Below are 15,035 nucleotides of genomic sequence, written 5' to 3'. Positions count from 1 at the left end.
CCCCCCCCCAATGAAAGAAGGGAGCGGCCCCACCCTCCAGAAATCAGCGGTGGCCTTGGCATTTCATCTGTTAATAAAAGTACCAAACCTCTCGCTTCTCCCGCCCGGCTCTCGTGGCTCCTTTTTGCGCCGCTTGCTCCCTGGACCCAGGTTTGTAGTGACTCCGGAGGAATCCCAGTCTGGGCAGAGCCTCAGGTGAAGGATTTGGGGCCCATCTGTGGTCAGTCCACTTTCACCGCCGCCGTGGCTCAGGGGACTGCAGTTTGGGGGGGGGGGCACAAGAGCTCTCTGGCAGACAGTTCTAGGTACCCACCCATGCACTGCAAATATCAGGATTCCACAGAGCATTAGAATGCCAATTAGGAAGAGTCATAGAATCATAGAGCTGGAAGAGACCCCAAGTCCAGTCTAGCCCCATCCTGCCATGCAAAGAGGCAAGAGACCCCTCCTCTGTGTGGGAAGGGAGCCCGAGCCCCACTGATGGGAAGAGCACTTGTCCTCCTTCAACCCCCTGACAACCCCCAAACTCCTTTTAGATCCTCATGGAATCTCTGACTATTCTAAGAGTGTTTTGAGAATGTCTAAAATACTCTTGGTTGAAAGGATTGCAGGATCTGATGCAGACGCACAAGACCATAAAGTATCTGAGTGTGCTTGTGCGTCTTTTTACCTGAAGTGAAACTGTTGGCCTGGCATTGAGAAATCGCCACCAAAAAGCAGAAGCCACCAAACCAGCGCAAGGCAAGGAGGTGGGGAGACAGGCCCCTCTCTGTCTAAGGAAGCCACTTCCCTTTGCCAGCAAAATTGGCTGCCACCTTCCTCCAGCAAAAAGGCAGGAGAGGGCAACGGAGCAAGAGCAAAGGAAAGAACTACCACAAGCACAAAAAACACACTTGGGATACACATCTGAATATACATTAAACCTGAATTCCAAAGGCTTTTGTCACAAGCCTTCTACTTGAGTCTGACTGCACTAGGTTTGCTGCCTGGCTGTTCTCCGCAGCTGAAAGCAGGATAGGACTTTGGCTAAGTGGGGATTCGAACCCTGGTCTCCCACAATCCTAGAATAATACTGAGACCTCTGTACCACGTTGGCTCTATTTTAAAGGCATTAGGAAGTGTTTCTGTATGGAGGGGGCGCTCCCACTGATCCTCAAAAACCCATGCCAAGCAGAGGGCTTTGCAGTGCTCTGGGGGGGGGGACACTGGTGGATGGCAACCTAGCCCCCTCCCCAGCAGGTACAGTTGGGATGGGACCCCCTACTCCTCACTGGGTCAGAGGTCAGTGGCCGGACAAATCCATCCTCCTTGAGAGAAGTCCTCCAGGAAAGTCCAGCGTGGTTGAAAAGGAGGAGACATTTGAAAAGTAGCTAATAGGAGGATGGGACTTTACTCACGGTGCCCAGTGATACAACCACACACGCCATGGGACCCAGCCAGCTACCCCCGTCCACATGCCAAGAGCACCGGTTAGCCAATGGGACTCGCTGCTCACCCACCTGCCACCTCTGCTGGATGGAGAAGGAGCTGCCCACTGGCAAGAGGCCACTGTAGTGACCTCAAAGTCCTATGCTGGGAGTGGGTCAGCCCCACAACCCTTGGCCAGCTAGTTCTCATCCCCTGGCAGCTGGAATTCCTTCCCATCTCTGAGCCCCACTGCCCTGGCCAGGACCTTCAGGTGGAAATATAGGGCTGGCATCACAATGTCAGGGCCCCCTACTTCACCCCAGATGCTGATAACCATTGCCCCACACCCGTATCAAAGGCCCTGAGTGTCTTGCCCACCCCGAGGAGTCGGTCCCCCCTTGGCCTTCTATAAGGAGGAGGTGGCATACTTGACGCGCACTGCCCCCAAGGTGTCCCTCCCGCGGTCAAGGCTGTACGAGGAAAGGCTCCCCTCCTTCCATGCCCAGGGCTCTGGCTTTGCTTGGCATGGCAAACTGACCAGGAGCCAGGAGACGTGGCGCAGAGGGGCCACATGGAACGTCTTGCAGACACGGTAGATGGGGGACTCCCTGGCCCTAGGCTCTTGAGCCCCAATCCCCCGCAGTTGCCGGTGCCTGGCCCCCAAAGCACCTGGTGAAGCTGGCCAGCGCAAGTGCAAACACATCCACCCAAAACAGCACAGCGCAGCCAGGGAGGGCAGGACCACCAGCACCAGGCAGGCCAGGTACAGCCCCAGACGCAGTGGACAGCAGTGGCGTGCCAGCCAGGCTGACCAGGTCACTGGGGACTGGTGGCGATGGGTTGCCCAGTGGCCTTGGACTGGCAGTGCAGGGCACAGACAGGTGGCAAGGGTCTCAGGAGAGGGCAACATGGTAGAGGGGCCGGCAGAGGCAGGAGCCGAGGTGCCCGGTGGGGTGTCCCCACATGTGGTTGATGACCTGAAGGTGGCAGTGGGGCTCAGAGTTGAGGCTGCCCTTGGAGTTGTGGCTGGAGGTGGTGCGGCTGTTGGGGGCATGAAAGTGGTGAAGGGTATGGTTGTGGCTTCCTGAGAGAAGGGTGTAGCTTGCGTAGTTCTGGAGACAGGTGCCAAAGGGGCAGTGGAAGCTGCTGTGTGAACGCGCGTGGTCAGAGCAGTGGTGCTGGGCACAAGTGTGGGAACGGTTGTGGCTGCTGCTGGTGTACTGGGTGAGGATGTAGGGGAAGCCATGGTGGTGGTGGGCCTGGGGACAGTTGGGGCCGGGGAGGCTGTTGTGGGGGCAGTTGTGGCCGGAGTGGCAGTCATGACTGTGCTCAGGAGGTGTGTGGAGGGAGTGGTTGGACGTGTGGTTGATGTCGTGGTGGGCACCCGAGGAGTGTAGGAAGGGGGGCAAGGGGGTGCTGTGGGTACTTTGGGGGCTCTCCTCCTTTTCCCCTTCCCCCCCATCACTGTCCCCCAGTTTCCTGCAGGCAGTCTTGAAGAGCATGACGGGTCTCCCCTTCTCTTTAGGGGGCGCCTGGCACTTGACACTCTGGGGGTCATTCTCGGTGACCTCCTTCTCGGCCACTTGCACTCGGGTGTAGATGCTATAGTCGTGGTCCAGGATCCAGGCCTGCAGATAGGCCAGCCGGCAGTTGCAGCTCCAGGGGTTCTCAGCCAGGTAGACGTAGACAAAGGTGTTCTCCTCTGGGAAGAAGCCGTCTGGCACGGTCTGAAGCCGGTTCCTCTCCAGCCGCAGGATCTCCAATGCCTTCAGCCCTGCCAGAAGGTCCCAGGGCAGGGCCTCCAGGTGGTTGTCGGACAGGTCCAGATCCTGGAGGTCCTGCAGGCCCTGGAAGGCTCCGGAGGGCAGGCGCCGGAGCTGGTTCCCTTGGAGCTGGAGGTCCTGCAAGCCCCCCAGGGCACGGAAGGCCCCCTCTTGCAGCTGGGTCAAAGCGTTGTGCCCCAGGGCCAGGCGGGTCAAGGCAGGCAGGCCCTGGAAGTCCGGCAGGCTGTCCAAGGCATTGTGGGAGAGGGCCAGTTGCTGGAGGTGGGGCAGTGGGGCACCAGTCTCCAGGGTGGAGAGGCTGTTGTTGGAGAGGTCCAGCTCGCTCAGCTGGGCCAGGGGCTGGAAGGCGGCCAGGGAGAGCCGGGGGCCCAGGCGGTTGGAGCCCAGCAGGAGGAGGCCAGTGGCAGTTGGGAGCCCGGCAGGGAGCCCAGCAAGCCCCTTCTCCACACAGCTCACTTGGAGCAGGTCCTTGATCTTGTTCATCTCCACCTCGCAGAGCTCAGGGGCCTCTGTGGCCCTTGCAGGTGGGACCAACCGGTCCAGGAGGGTCAGGAGGACAAGGCGGAGGACGGCTGTGGGGGGATCCTGCAGCATCTGGGGAAAGGGCAGAGAGAGGGATGGAGGGAAGGGCCCTCAGTCACATTTGGAAGGTCAAGGCAGAGGAAACCATCTGAGCAAAGGCTTTTCCAAGGTGCTCTAAGAGGACCTAAGAAGGCAAGATGCCTCTGAGCATGTGCAAGGCGATCCCCACAAGGCAGCTAAGGCCAGCCATCCCCTATCTAGGGTGAAAGAGGGGGAGGGCTTCTCCTCGTGGTGGGACTTGGCTTCCACAGAAGGCTCTTTGTTCATACTCTTTGGGACCATAGTGGCCAAGAGTGAGGGGAGTTTCTGTGAGCTGTAGTTCAATAAAGTAACTTTTCCTTGCTCTGCTTTGGGCCACAGAGAAAGCCCTCACATGCAAAATGTTTTTGGGTGTCTTTGGTAGCCCTAAGCACGAGGAGCCAAGGAGAATGAGTGGGGCAGGGAAGGTGGCCTCCAGCGTGGGACGACCACAGAAGCCCCTCCCAATTAGTGGACTGGCTTATCCAGCTGTGGAGGCCCAGCAAATGCCCGGCGAGTGGTCAGGGCTCCACCTCACAATGCTGGCTCTTTCCAGGAGCCCAGCAAGACAAAGGCCACTCCAGCCAACACAGCCAAACAGCCAGCCTTGGCCCCAGCCTTGCCCCACATGTGGGCAGCTGAGCTTTGCACCACCCCACTCTGATCCTATTTTTAAGCACAGCCCATCTCAAGGGATCAATTGGCATCAGGGATCCCAGTGCCCCCAACCCCGATCTATTCTTACCAAACAGTTATGTACCGCTTTCCATTTGAGAAGAAGTTGTTCCCATTAAAAGCAGAGCCAGTGTCCAGGCAAACAGAAAGCCCTAAGAAAATCTTCATGGAGACCTGGCAGACTGTATATGGACTGTCAGTGGATCTAGTAGAAAAGTAGCCCAGCCTGCTGGCTTCCTGGCTTTGTCTTGGTTCTGGGTGGACTGGGCAGGATCCCAAAAGTCACAGCCTTAGTGCCATTATTGGGATGAACTGTGATGCCCCCCCCAAAGCTGCAAAAAGCTGACCAGCACCCGGCTTGTCCGCAAAGCTTGGAAAAGCTCCTTTTCCCTCCTGCCACCCCTTCTGCTACATGCCCAGGATGCTCTTCTTCAACCTGAAGCCCTGGAAGAAACAAAGGATGTGGGGCAAGCAAAGGTCTCTGTGAGGGGCGAGAAGCTCAGCCCCACGTCTGTAAAAGCTCTTTGGAAGGGAGATCAGAACTGGGGTATCACTCCTTATGGCCTCCCTTATGGGGGGGGGGGGGAGTCGGGGTCCCTTGAGACCCAAGAGCCTGCAGCTGTGCCAAAGGAGGACTCTCAGGGCCCATCTCCTAGAATCAGAGTTGGGAGAGACCGCAAGGGTCCAGTCCAACCCCATTCTTCTGCCATGCAGGAAATCCAAATCAAGAATCATGCTGCTTCTGCTTCCACTTCTTTGGGCCCTTCATGCCAGCTTAGTAAAATGTGGCCATGGGCTTCCTCAAGGCTCCCCAAATGCACACTTTGCCCCTCTCTGCCATCCTTGTTTCTTCAAAAATACCCAGCCTCCTGACTTTCCACCCTTCCTCCTGCCCTAGTAAGGAATGCCAGTCCAAGGGCCACTCGCTTGTGGTGGTTTTTGTGCCCTTGAGCTGCTGGCAAGGACAGACATGGCCTGCCCTGCAAGGTTGTTGTTTCTCACCGCAGCAGCCCCCTTCCACCCACCAGGCCTTACCTTGCTCCTGGGCTCCTCCCGGCTGCACTCCCAGCCCTTCTTTTCCCCTCGAACCCAGAGCCCAATGTACCCGGCTGATCGCTGAGTAGCAGAAGGGCCTTGTGGTTTCCTGGAGGCTGCCCTCCCTCCCTTCCTCTCCCCACAGAATCCCAGATACAGCCCTCCAGGAAAGAGGGCAACAGCTAAACTGGGTTCAAACCAGTTTAGGTGCACACTGTCTAACCTCTCCTTGCCTGCATCGTGTGAATGGCCAGTGCCTCAGGAGCCATGCTTAGACCTTGGGAAAGGTGATTTCTTGGACTGCAGGTCCCATAACCCCTCAGCCAGCATGGCCATACATTGGCCATGCTGGTTGGGGGAAGCTGGGACTTGTTGTCTAAGCCGGACGCTTCTCCAAAGGCTGCATGCCATGTTGCCTCTTGCAGCCGCCCAGTTCATGGCTCAGGTGGAGGTGCAGCAAAGTGGACCCAGTTGTGTGTCTGTGGGGGGGGATGTGAACCCCATCTTCTGGACCCCCCTCCATTGTGGCCTTTCTCCTGGCCCTGGGTCAAGGAAGCGGCTGCCCATGTGTCCCAGACCGGATCCCTCCTTGTGGGAATGTGCATGGCATCAGCGGGCATTTATTATTAGCACCAGGAAATGGTACAGTATCAGGTTTTATCAGGAGGTCCAGACGGAGATGCTACAAGGAAGAGGAGGGGGATGGCTATGGGGCTTCCCCTGTTAGGGGAGAGGTCCTTTGGGGGCTGGAGCCTGGGCTCAAGGGCCCCCTGTTAGCGGAGGGGGACTGAGACCCTCCTCCAAGAAGAAGCAGACAGGCTGGGTGGGAGGGGGCCAGGGCTCCCCTCTTCTCTGGGGAAGGAAGGAGGAAGGGGCCTCCCTTGAGAGAAAAGGGGGGCAGGGGCTGGGGGGAAGGCCACACATTTCTGGGGGTGCCACTGCTGTCATGGGTTAGGGTGAGGGTCACCTGGGCTCAGTTGTGGGCTGGGGGTCCCTGGTCAAAGGGCCGTGGCGACTAGGGGGGGGGGGGCTCCATGGGGGGCAGGGGTCGGGGGCAAAAAGGACCCTCACTAAGCAAAGCCCAGAGATCCAGAGATGATGATGATGATGATGATGATGATGATAATTTGTTCATTTATTAACCGCTTTTCCAACGATCAAAGCGGTGTACAGAAATGGCTAAAAACAATAAGAACAGTAAAAACCAGATCTTAAAAGTAGATCATTAAAATAGATTCAATGCGAGCAGACTTTTAAAACTTCCAACGACATTGTTAAAATCAACCATCATCGATACTCTCGATCGAGAGGGGAATAATAGAGGGAAGTTTGTAAAGCCTTCCTCCCCTCAGAGATCCATCCTGTCTGGATCCCAAGGAGGGTGGCTTTGAAGCACCCAGGGGCTCAAGCATCACTGGGGCAGTGCTCTGGCCTCTGGCACCCCCCCCCCCCAATTGCACCCCCACAACTGGGCCCCGCCTCTGACTTTGAAATGCCCAGCGCTCCATCAGGACCCCCCCAGGCCCTCTCCCCTTACTGGCAAGCAAAGGGGGGTGCAAGGGGCCCTTCACACTATTTTGGGGGGGGTAGCAATGGTGAGCTCCGCTTCTCCTGACCCTCCAACCTCCTCCCAGGAGGCAGCTATTGGGGGGGAGGCAGAAAGCGGCCATTGCCCTTCCGAAGAAGGGTCCTGCCCCCCCCCCCCCAAATTTGGAGGTCTTTCAACAGGGGCGGGATGGCCGTCTTTTGGGGGATGCTTTGACGGAGAGTTCCTGCACGGCAGAAGAAGGGGCTTGGGCTGGATCGGGGCCCTTTGGGGGGTCTCCTCCAGCCCTAAGATCCTAGGCTTCTAGCTGTTGGAGCGGAGCCTGGAGAGAGGGGCTGGGTTTTTAAAACTTGCGAGCCACGTTTGGTCCCAAATATCATCCTCCTCCTCCTCCTCCTCCTCCTCCTCCTCCCAATCCTCCTCAGAGCCATGCGATGAAGAGGAGCATTAAGGCCCCTGCTGCGGCGCTCTCCTTGTTCTGCCTCTGGGACTGGCCTACCTGGCAGGGCCGTGGGTGAGGAGGGCAGCAGCTGGCAGCAGCAGGGCTGCTGGGGCCGGCGATGGGGGCAGTCCTCGGAGGCAGGGCCCGGCAGCCCCGGGGGCCCAGAGCGGGGCACTCTGCCTCGGAGCCTGCCAGGCATCCTGGGCATCTCCGGACAGCTGCCCAGGAAGGAAGGCAGGAAGGCAGGGAGGGAGGGAGGGGGCTGCAAGGGGACACCTTGGGTTGGGGCCAGAGGCTCCGGAGCCATCCGAAGCAGCAGCAGCCCCGGCAGCTCCCGGGAGAGGGCCGGCCATGGGGCGCTGGCTCTGGCCCTGGCCCTGGCTGTGGCTGGGGGCCCTGCTGGGCTGGGGCCCTTCTTCCCTGGGTAGGCAAAGGGCTTCGGCTGGGGCTCCTGCAGCTGGGGCCAGTCCCGCTGACTGAGGAGGGCCCCGGGGCCTGGCTGCCCTTCTCCCCCTCTCCCCCCTCCAGGCTCCCCGGCATCTGCTTCGGCTGCTCCGGAGGAAGAGCTGAGCCAGGAGCGGCGTCTCTTCGGGCGCCTCTTCGCCGACTACGACCGGAGGCTGCGGCCGGTGAAGGAAGAAGGGGCTCCTCCGCTGGAGGTGGCCATCAAGCTGACCCTCACCAACCTCATCTCCCTGGTCAGCCCGGGGCCCCGCTCCCTCCGGGGGGAATGAGGTCGGGAGGGAGGCCGGGAGGACGCCTTCAAGGCGGCTCCAGCCCTCTCCGGGGGCTTTGAGGAGGCTGAGAGAGTGTGACTCGGCTGAGCTGCGGGGTTTCGAACCCAGGCCCCGAGAGCAGCCCGGCCTCCTCCGCTCAGGAGCAGGAGCCAGGCAGGCCTTGCCCCCGGGGCCCGGGCCTCACTGGGCCTGGCGAGGCCAAGGCTGCCCAAAGGCCCGGCGCTGAGCCTCCTTTCTTTGGCAGAACGAGAAGCTGGAGACCCTGACCACCAACGTCTGGCTGGCGCAGGTGGGTGCCCCCGATGCCCTGGGCCTCCCTCGCCCTTCTCGGGCCTGGCCCAGAGCAGAGCAGGGCTTCCGGAGGAGGAGGAGGAGGAAGGTGATGGGCTTCTCGGCCTGAGCAGCCCTCTCTCCCCTTCCTCCTGCCCCCCTCAGCAATGGGTCGACTACCGCCTGAACTTCAGCAGCCAAGACTACGGGGGGATCGGTGCCCTCCGGGTGCCAGCCGAGAGCGTCTGGCTGCCGGACATCGTCCTGGAGAACAAGTGAGGCTTCGGGGGGCTGGGGAGAGGAGGGCCTACAGCGCCCAGTCGCCCCATCTGCTGCTCGCCAAGGTCTCCTAGGAGGACTAGCATCTCTGACCTGGAGCCTTCACCCTCTTCCTCTTCCTGCAGCATCGACGGCAACTTTGAGGTGGCCTACTCGGCCAACGTCCTGATCTACCCGGGGGGCTCCGTGTTCTGGCTGCCCCCCGCCATCTACCGCAGCACCTGCTCCATCGAGGTCACCTTCTTCCCCTTCGACTGGCAGAACTGCTCCCTCGTCTTCCGGTCAGCCTCTCTCTGGAGGGGGGCGGCATGGGGTCAGTGGAGCCAGGGGGGGGGGTAGGGCCGCTGCCACCCCCAACCTCTTCCAGGGCGCTTTGGCTGCAGCCCCCCCTCAGCATGCCTCTCTCTCTTCTGACCCCCCCCCCTCCTGCTCTCCAGCTCCCAGACCTACAACGCCAAGGAAGTGCAGCTCACCTTCGGCCCCGATGACCTGACGGGGGTCCCGGTGAAGGAGGTCATCATTGATCCGGCAGCTTTCACAGGTGGAGGCTGGGAGGCACTGGTCCTCTTGTTTTCTTGGGTGGCCCCTTGGCTCCATCTGGGGCTACAGGAGGGTCTTGGGGCACCTCACCTCTTGACACCCTCATGGACCCCTGAAACCAAGAGGAGCCAGCCTGGCTTGCAGCCATCTTGAGAAGCTCTGGATTCACACATGTGGGTCATCTCTTTTGTGCCTCCTTTTGCCCTGCTTCCTGCTTGGCAGTGGAGCTTGCCCCACTGCCAAGGGGCGGCCAGAAAAGGTCAGGGGGCACCCAAAGGACCAGGATACAGTCTGGCCATTTTCCTGCCCTCCCTGGCACTCTTTGGCTGGGGGGTCTGGGGTGAAAGAGGTCAGTGGCATCTGGGGAGGGGGAAGACCGTGGTGGGCATTGGGGTTTGCACAGCCCACCTGGCATCGTGGCCTCAGAGCCCCCAAGAGGGGCGCATGCAGGCCCTTGAGGGTCTCTTCCAATCTTCCCCCCCCAGAGAATGGGGAGTGGGCCATCCGGCACCGTCCGGCCCGCCGGCAGCTGGCCCCGGTCTCCGGCCTGGAGGCCCCTGGCTTCTCTGAGATGCACTACTTCCTGATCATCCAGCGCAAGCCCCTCTTCTACATCATCAACATCATCATCCCTTGTGTCCTCATCTCCTCTTTAGTGGTCCTGGTCTACTTCCTCCCGGCCGAATGTGAGACCCTCCCCTCTTCCTCTTCCTCTTCTGGGGGGTGGGTGGGTGAGGGGAGCTGTGGGGCCTTCCATGGGCAAGATGCCCATGTGGGACCGTGGGGGGATGCTTCTTCCTGGTATCTTTCTTCCTGGCAGCCGGAGGCCAGAAGTGTACGGTCAGCATCTCCGTCTTGCTGGCCCAGACCGTCTTCCTCTTCCTGATCGCCCAGCAGGTCCCAGAGACTTCGCTCAGCATCCCCCTCATTGGAAAGTAAGTGACCCCAGGGCCTGACATGGGGGGAGGTTAGCAGGGCTGTGGCTATGGGCACAGTACCTGTGGGTCCCCATGCCCCCAAATGCCTCCTTCTGCCCATGCGGTGGTTGGCCCCAGCACTGGCCATCCTCCCCGCTGGCCAGCTGGCCCCCTCCTGTGGGGTCAGGGCCCAGGCATTCTGGGGTGGGTGGTCATGGCCCATGGCTGCTCAGGGCCTGTCTCCCTGTTCCTGATGGCAGGTACCTGCTCTTCGTGATGGTGGTGGCCACCCTGATCGTCATGAACTGTGTCATCGTGCTCAATGTGGCTCTGCGCAGCCCCAACACCCACGCCATGTCGCAGCGCCTCAAACACGTGAGAGAGAGATGGGGCGGGGGCAAAGGGGTCTCTTCCCCCCAGAGTCACCCCCTTTTTGCTCTTACGTTTCAGTCTCTTTTAATGGATCACTTTGAAATGGGTCAACTGCATTTCAACAGCTCCAAATTGTATGTTTTTGCTTTGATTCACATTGGTTTCACATTTTGTAAGCCAAAAAGAGGGACATAAATGAATAAAGGAAGGGACAAGGTTTTTGGGGGGAGGGGAGTGTCCACAGATTCAACCAACAATGGTTCAAAAATATTCTCACACAAAAAGAATCCAAAAAGCAAACCTTGACTTCAGCATTTTATTTTAAACTTAATACAATAATTTTAAATTTAATACAATAAAATGACACTCTGCCTTTGTATAGAATGGGACTTGTGCATCCGCAGATCTTGGGTCCTGTAGCCAAGCCCCACCGTATAGCACTGTGAAGGGAGGGGTCTTCCAGCCTCAGACCCCAGGGACCCCCTCCTTTCCTCCCGTCACCTGCCCCCCGTCTGCCTTGCAGGTCTTCCTGGAGGTCCTCCCCAAGTACCTGGGGGCCAATCTAGAGCCGGCGGGCGAGGATTCCTTGGGCGGCCCTCGGCCGCGGAGGCTCAGCTCCTTCAAGATCATGCTGAAGGCCGAGGAGTACATCCTGAAGAAGCCCCGCAGCGAACTCCTCTTTGAGCGCCAGGGGCCACGCCACGGACTCCAGCGGGGCCCTGGGCGCAACGCCGCTTGTAAGGGAGGCTGGTGGCGGGCGGCTGGGGCCCGGCTTCTCTTCTGGCCAGAGTTTCTAGTCCATGAGCACTGCCCCATCCACCTTCCCTGGCCAAGGGCCATTTACTTGGCTATTTTCTTTTTATCTTTCTTCTGCTGCCAACAGGGCTGGCAGGGTCCTTCGAAACCTGTCTCTGGGCCTGAACAGACAGGCCAAAATTAAGTTGCTTTGGGTCACTTTGTAGGTATGCTGTTTCAATGACACATGCATCTTAAGAGGCCAGAAACTGCACCAATGCTGTGCTCCACTCCTTAGGACTGGAGTGCGGCTTTGGTGCGGCGGCCGGCCTCTCAGGACGCATGCATCATTTAAACAGCACACTTCCAAAGTGACCTGAAGCAGCATTATTTTGGCCTGTTTGGGCCCTCTGTTTCTTTTTGAGGCCAAAAATGTTTCTGTTTTAATTTGTCTGTAAACCATTTTCCAGAATAGAATCACAGAATCATAGAATTGGAAGAGACCCCAAAGGTCATCCAGTCCAGCCTCAGTTTAAAGACCTCCAAAGAAGGAGACTAGGAAGGCTGTTGCCAGAGGAGCCTATCTGGCTCTACCATAAGAAAGAATAAGGGATGAGTTTGCCTGGGCAAGAATCTCATAAAGGGTGGGAAGGGGTGGTGTGACCCTGTTTTAAGGGAACTGATGCTCAAGACCCCCAGGTTTCCCCCAGGAGGGGCCTGGGTCTGTCCCTGCCCACGAAGGACTTTCGTGCCCCCATTTTCTCCCATTCCCCTTTCCCTGCAGATGAGCTGGACATTGGGATGACCAACACCTTGTACAAGAACCTGGCCACTTTGGCCCCAGAGATCAAGGAGTGCGTGGACGCCTGCAACTTCATCGCTGAGAGCACCCACGAACAAAGCACCAATGGGGCGGTAAGGCAGCTTTTGGCGCCCGGATCCTGGCTCTCCCCAGACCTCTGCCCCAAAAAAGCTCATGCAGGACATCCCTGCAATTTCCCCCAACAACGCACAAAGTGTCAACTGCTGTGTTTTATCAAGAAATCCCCAAATTAGAACAACAGGAGGAGGTTTTCTGGTCACTTCCCGAGGTGCTTGTTGGAGCCAAATTGGGGGCAGGGTGGCCCGCTGTGGGTTGCAAAACTAGAAACTTCACTCTCCTGTCCCTCACATGTGGGGAGAGCCCCCCCTCAAGCATCTCTGCCCCCATCTGCTTCCCCTTTCTACCATCAGCCCCCCTCCAAGAGGACCCCATTGCCCCCTGACAACTCTTGTTCCCCCCCCCCCCCCATTGCAGGAGATGGAGAACTGGGTGATGATTGGGCAGTGGTGATCGAACAAGATCTGCTTCTGGGCAGCCATCTTGCTCTTCAGCATCGGGACCTTTGCATCTTCTACATGGGTTACTCAACACAGTGCCAGATGACCCCTTCCCTGGCCTGGAAGACCCAGAGTGAGGGGCAAGCTTCCCTCCATGCCTGGCACCCCACCCCACTGGGCCACAGAGGGAGGGAGGGTCTCCTCCTTGCCTTGTTGGGACACCCTGTTAGCCTCCCATTGACATATGCAAACACCCCATTTGTTTGGCTAGACTGGCACCTATTTCCCTGTCTGGCTTTTAAGGGTCCCAAATACACCCCACTTGCTACAGAAACCCACTCTGCTGTTCTGTGGTGGAAGAGCTCTGTGTCACCTTGATGTTTACAGACATTAACCAAACATGTTGCAATGAAACATGTGACCAGTGTCTCCTGGGGGATGGAAACAGCCAAACATTTTGAAGCTGGTCTTGGCCATTCCTAAACACACACACACACACACACACACACACCTCTGCATCCTTTGGCTTCTGCTTTCTGCAGCTGCTGCAATCCTTTGTGGCCCCTGCTGCAGAGAACTGGGGCACCCTCCTGGAGCCCCCAAAGTGACACCCCATGGGACCCTAAAGCTATACTCCAGGCTTCCTCTGAGGACAGGGCTAACCTTGGCCAGCAGTGGGACCCACTTTCATGGGGCAGAAAGGACAGGGCAAATTCTGTCTGTCCACTTCCTTACAATTGAATAAATCTCCCTGCTGTGTCTTCTCACAACTCCTGAATAATAATAATAATAATAATAATAATAAAGTATTTGTATCCCACCCCTCTGAGAACAATCGGAGCGGCTAACAAAGTTAAAAATACCCAACATATAAAATCCCTGGTACCCTCCCCTCCTGGCTCTGCTTTTTGCAAAGGGAGACCCCTCCCTGCTTGAATCATAAGAGTTGGAAGAGACCCTCAGGGCCATCCAGTCCAACCCCATTCTGCCATGCAGGAACTCACAATCAAAGCATCCCCGATAGATGGCCATCACCCTCCATCAGGATTCTGGTTAACTCTGAAAGGTCCCAGGCTTTGTTCTTTTCTCTTTCCTCCCCACGCCAGCCCCCTTTTACTACCCCTAACCTGATGGAGAACCATCATGGTGCAATGGTTTGTGTGTTAGACCATGGGCTTCAGGAGACCAGGGTTCAAATCCCCACAGGATCCATGGCCCCCCTGGACCACAGACCCCAACCTTTCTCAAGTCTCTCAGAGGAAGACAAGGCAAACCCCTTTCGAACAAATCTTGTGGGCAGCAAGGTGTAGTGGTTTGAATGGTAGGGCATGACCCTGGCAGATGGGGGCTCAGATCCCCACTCAAGTCACGGGAACCCACTGGGTGACTTTGGGCAAGTCACACTCTCTCAGCTTCAGAGAAAACCTCCTCCAAAGGAATCATGCCAAGAAAACCATAGGAGAGGGTCACCATAAGTTGTATTCGGCTTGAAAGGACATAACAAATCCAGATGATGTTTTGGGACACCCAGAAGCTGGTCCGCTTCCATTTCGTGCCAATTGGGAGCAGGAAAAGTATTTCCTAACTGTGGGAGGGATTATTTTTCCCAATGGGGCAGGAAATATTTGCTACAATTGGCTTGCTGCCTTCTTCCTTTCTCTTGTTTAAAGAGACTAAACAACCATAGAACCCAAACAAACCCACCTGACAAACTCCTGGCCCACTGCCCACATTCTATGCCAGCTAGGGAAACCCATTACTTTGGGTACACAGTCAACTGGCAGGCCCTTTGGTAGGGCACTGACCTGGTGGCGCAGTGGTTCAATGCCTGTACTGCAGCCACTCACTCAAAACCACAAGGTTGCGAGTTCAAGACCAGCAAAAGGGCTTGACTCAGGCTTGCATCCTTCTGAGGAGGTAGCTAAACTGAGTACCCAGATTGTTGGGGGCAAACTAGCTTACAGTTGTAAACCGCTTAGACACTGCTTAGGCAGTATGAAGCGGGATATAAATGAAGCACCCTCCCAGCATGGCCACTCCAGGGTCTGTTGTTTGTGTCCTTGTGGCGAAAGCCAGAAGTGAGTCATAGGGAAAGTGGGCCCCTGGGCTGGAGTCTTGGGCCTCCTCCATCCTCTGTCCCTGGGCCAAGGGTCCAAAGTTCCCCCTTCCTCTCCTGGCCAGCTCTGGCTCTGGCTCCAAGGAACATCTCCTGCACAAAGCTCCCAGGAGATGTAGGAGAATCTCCCCTGGGACTGGAAGAGAGTCATCTTTCTTCTTCGTGGTCTCTGCGAATCATACAAATGGGTTGTACTGCGCCTGCGCAGTGCCTTCGGAAACTTCTGGAATCACTAGGCAAAGTACTCTTTGCAACATGTT

General features: G+C 57.6%; 2 protein-coding genes across 2 annotated transcripts; one reads left to right on the top strand and one right to left on the bottom strand.

Moving 5' to 3' along the window:
- Nucleotides 1-2,166: 2,166 nt before the first annotated feature.
- Nucleotides 2,167-7,697, bottom strand: GP1BA (glycoprotein Ib platelet subunit alpha). Its single transcript, XM_042473934.1, has 3 exons — nucleotides 7,547-7,697; nucleotides 5,502-5,734; nucleotides 2,167-3,785 (listed from the first exon to the last, which is right to left on the bottom strand). The coding sequence occupies exons 1-3, from the start codon at nucleotides 7,695-7,697 to the stop codon at nucleotides 2,301-2,303; spliced, it is 1,869 nt and encodes a 622-aa protein (XP_042329868.1). The 3' UTR covers nucleotides 2,167-2,300.
- A 67-nt stretch (nucleotides 7,698-7,764) lies between these two features.
- On the top strand, nucleotides 7,765-14,927 carry CHRNE (cholinergic receptor nicotinic epsilon subunit). The gene is made up of 12 exons (XM_042471962.1): nucleotides 7,765-7,913; nucleotides 8,018-8,187; nucleotides 8,471-8,515; nucleotides 8,662-8,771; nucleotides 8,901-9,056; nucleotides 9,213-9,316; nucleotides 9,801-10,001; nucleotides 10,136-10,250; nucleotides 10,493-10,607; nucleotides 11,128-11,341; nucleotides 12,124-12,254; nucleotides 12,637-14,927. Exons 1-12 carry the CDS (start codon nucleotides 7,841-7,843, stop codon nucleotides 12,670-12,672), a joined length of 1,470 nt encoding a protein of 489 aa, XP_042327896.1. The 5' UTR covers nucleotides 7,765-7,840; the 3' UTR covers nucleotides 12,673-14,927.
- Nucleotides 14,928-15,035: the final 108 nt, after the last annotated feature.

The sequence above is a fragment of the Sceloporus undulatus genome, chromosome 6, assembly GCF_019175285.1.
Source record: "Sceloporus undulatus isolate JIND9_A2432 ecotype Alabama chromosome 6, SceUnd_v1.1, whole genome shotgun sequence".
Lineage (NCBI taxonomy): Eukaryota > Metazoa > Chordata > Lepidosauria > Squamata > Phrynosomatidae > Sceloporus > Sceloporus undulatus.
The sequence above is the reverse complement of the archived record's forward strand: the minus strand, read 5'-3'. Positions and strand labels throughout refer to the sequence as shown.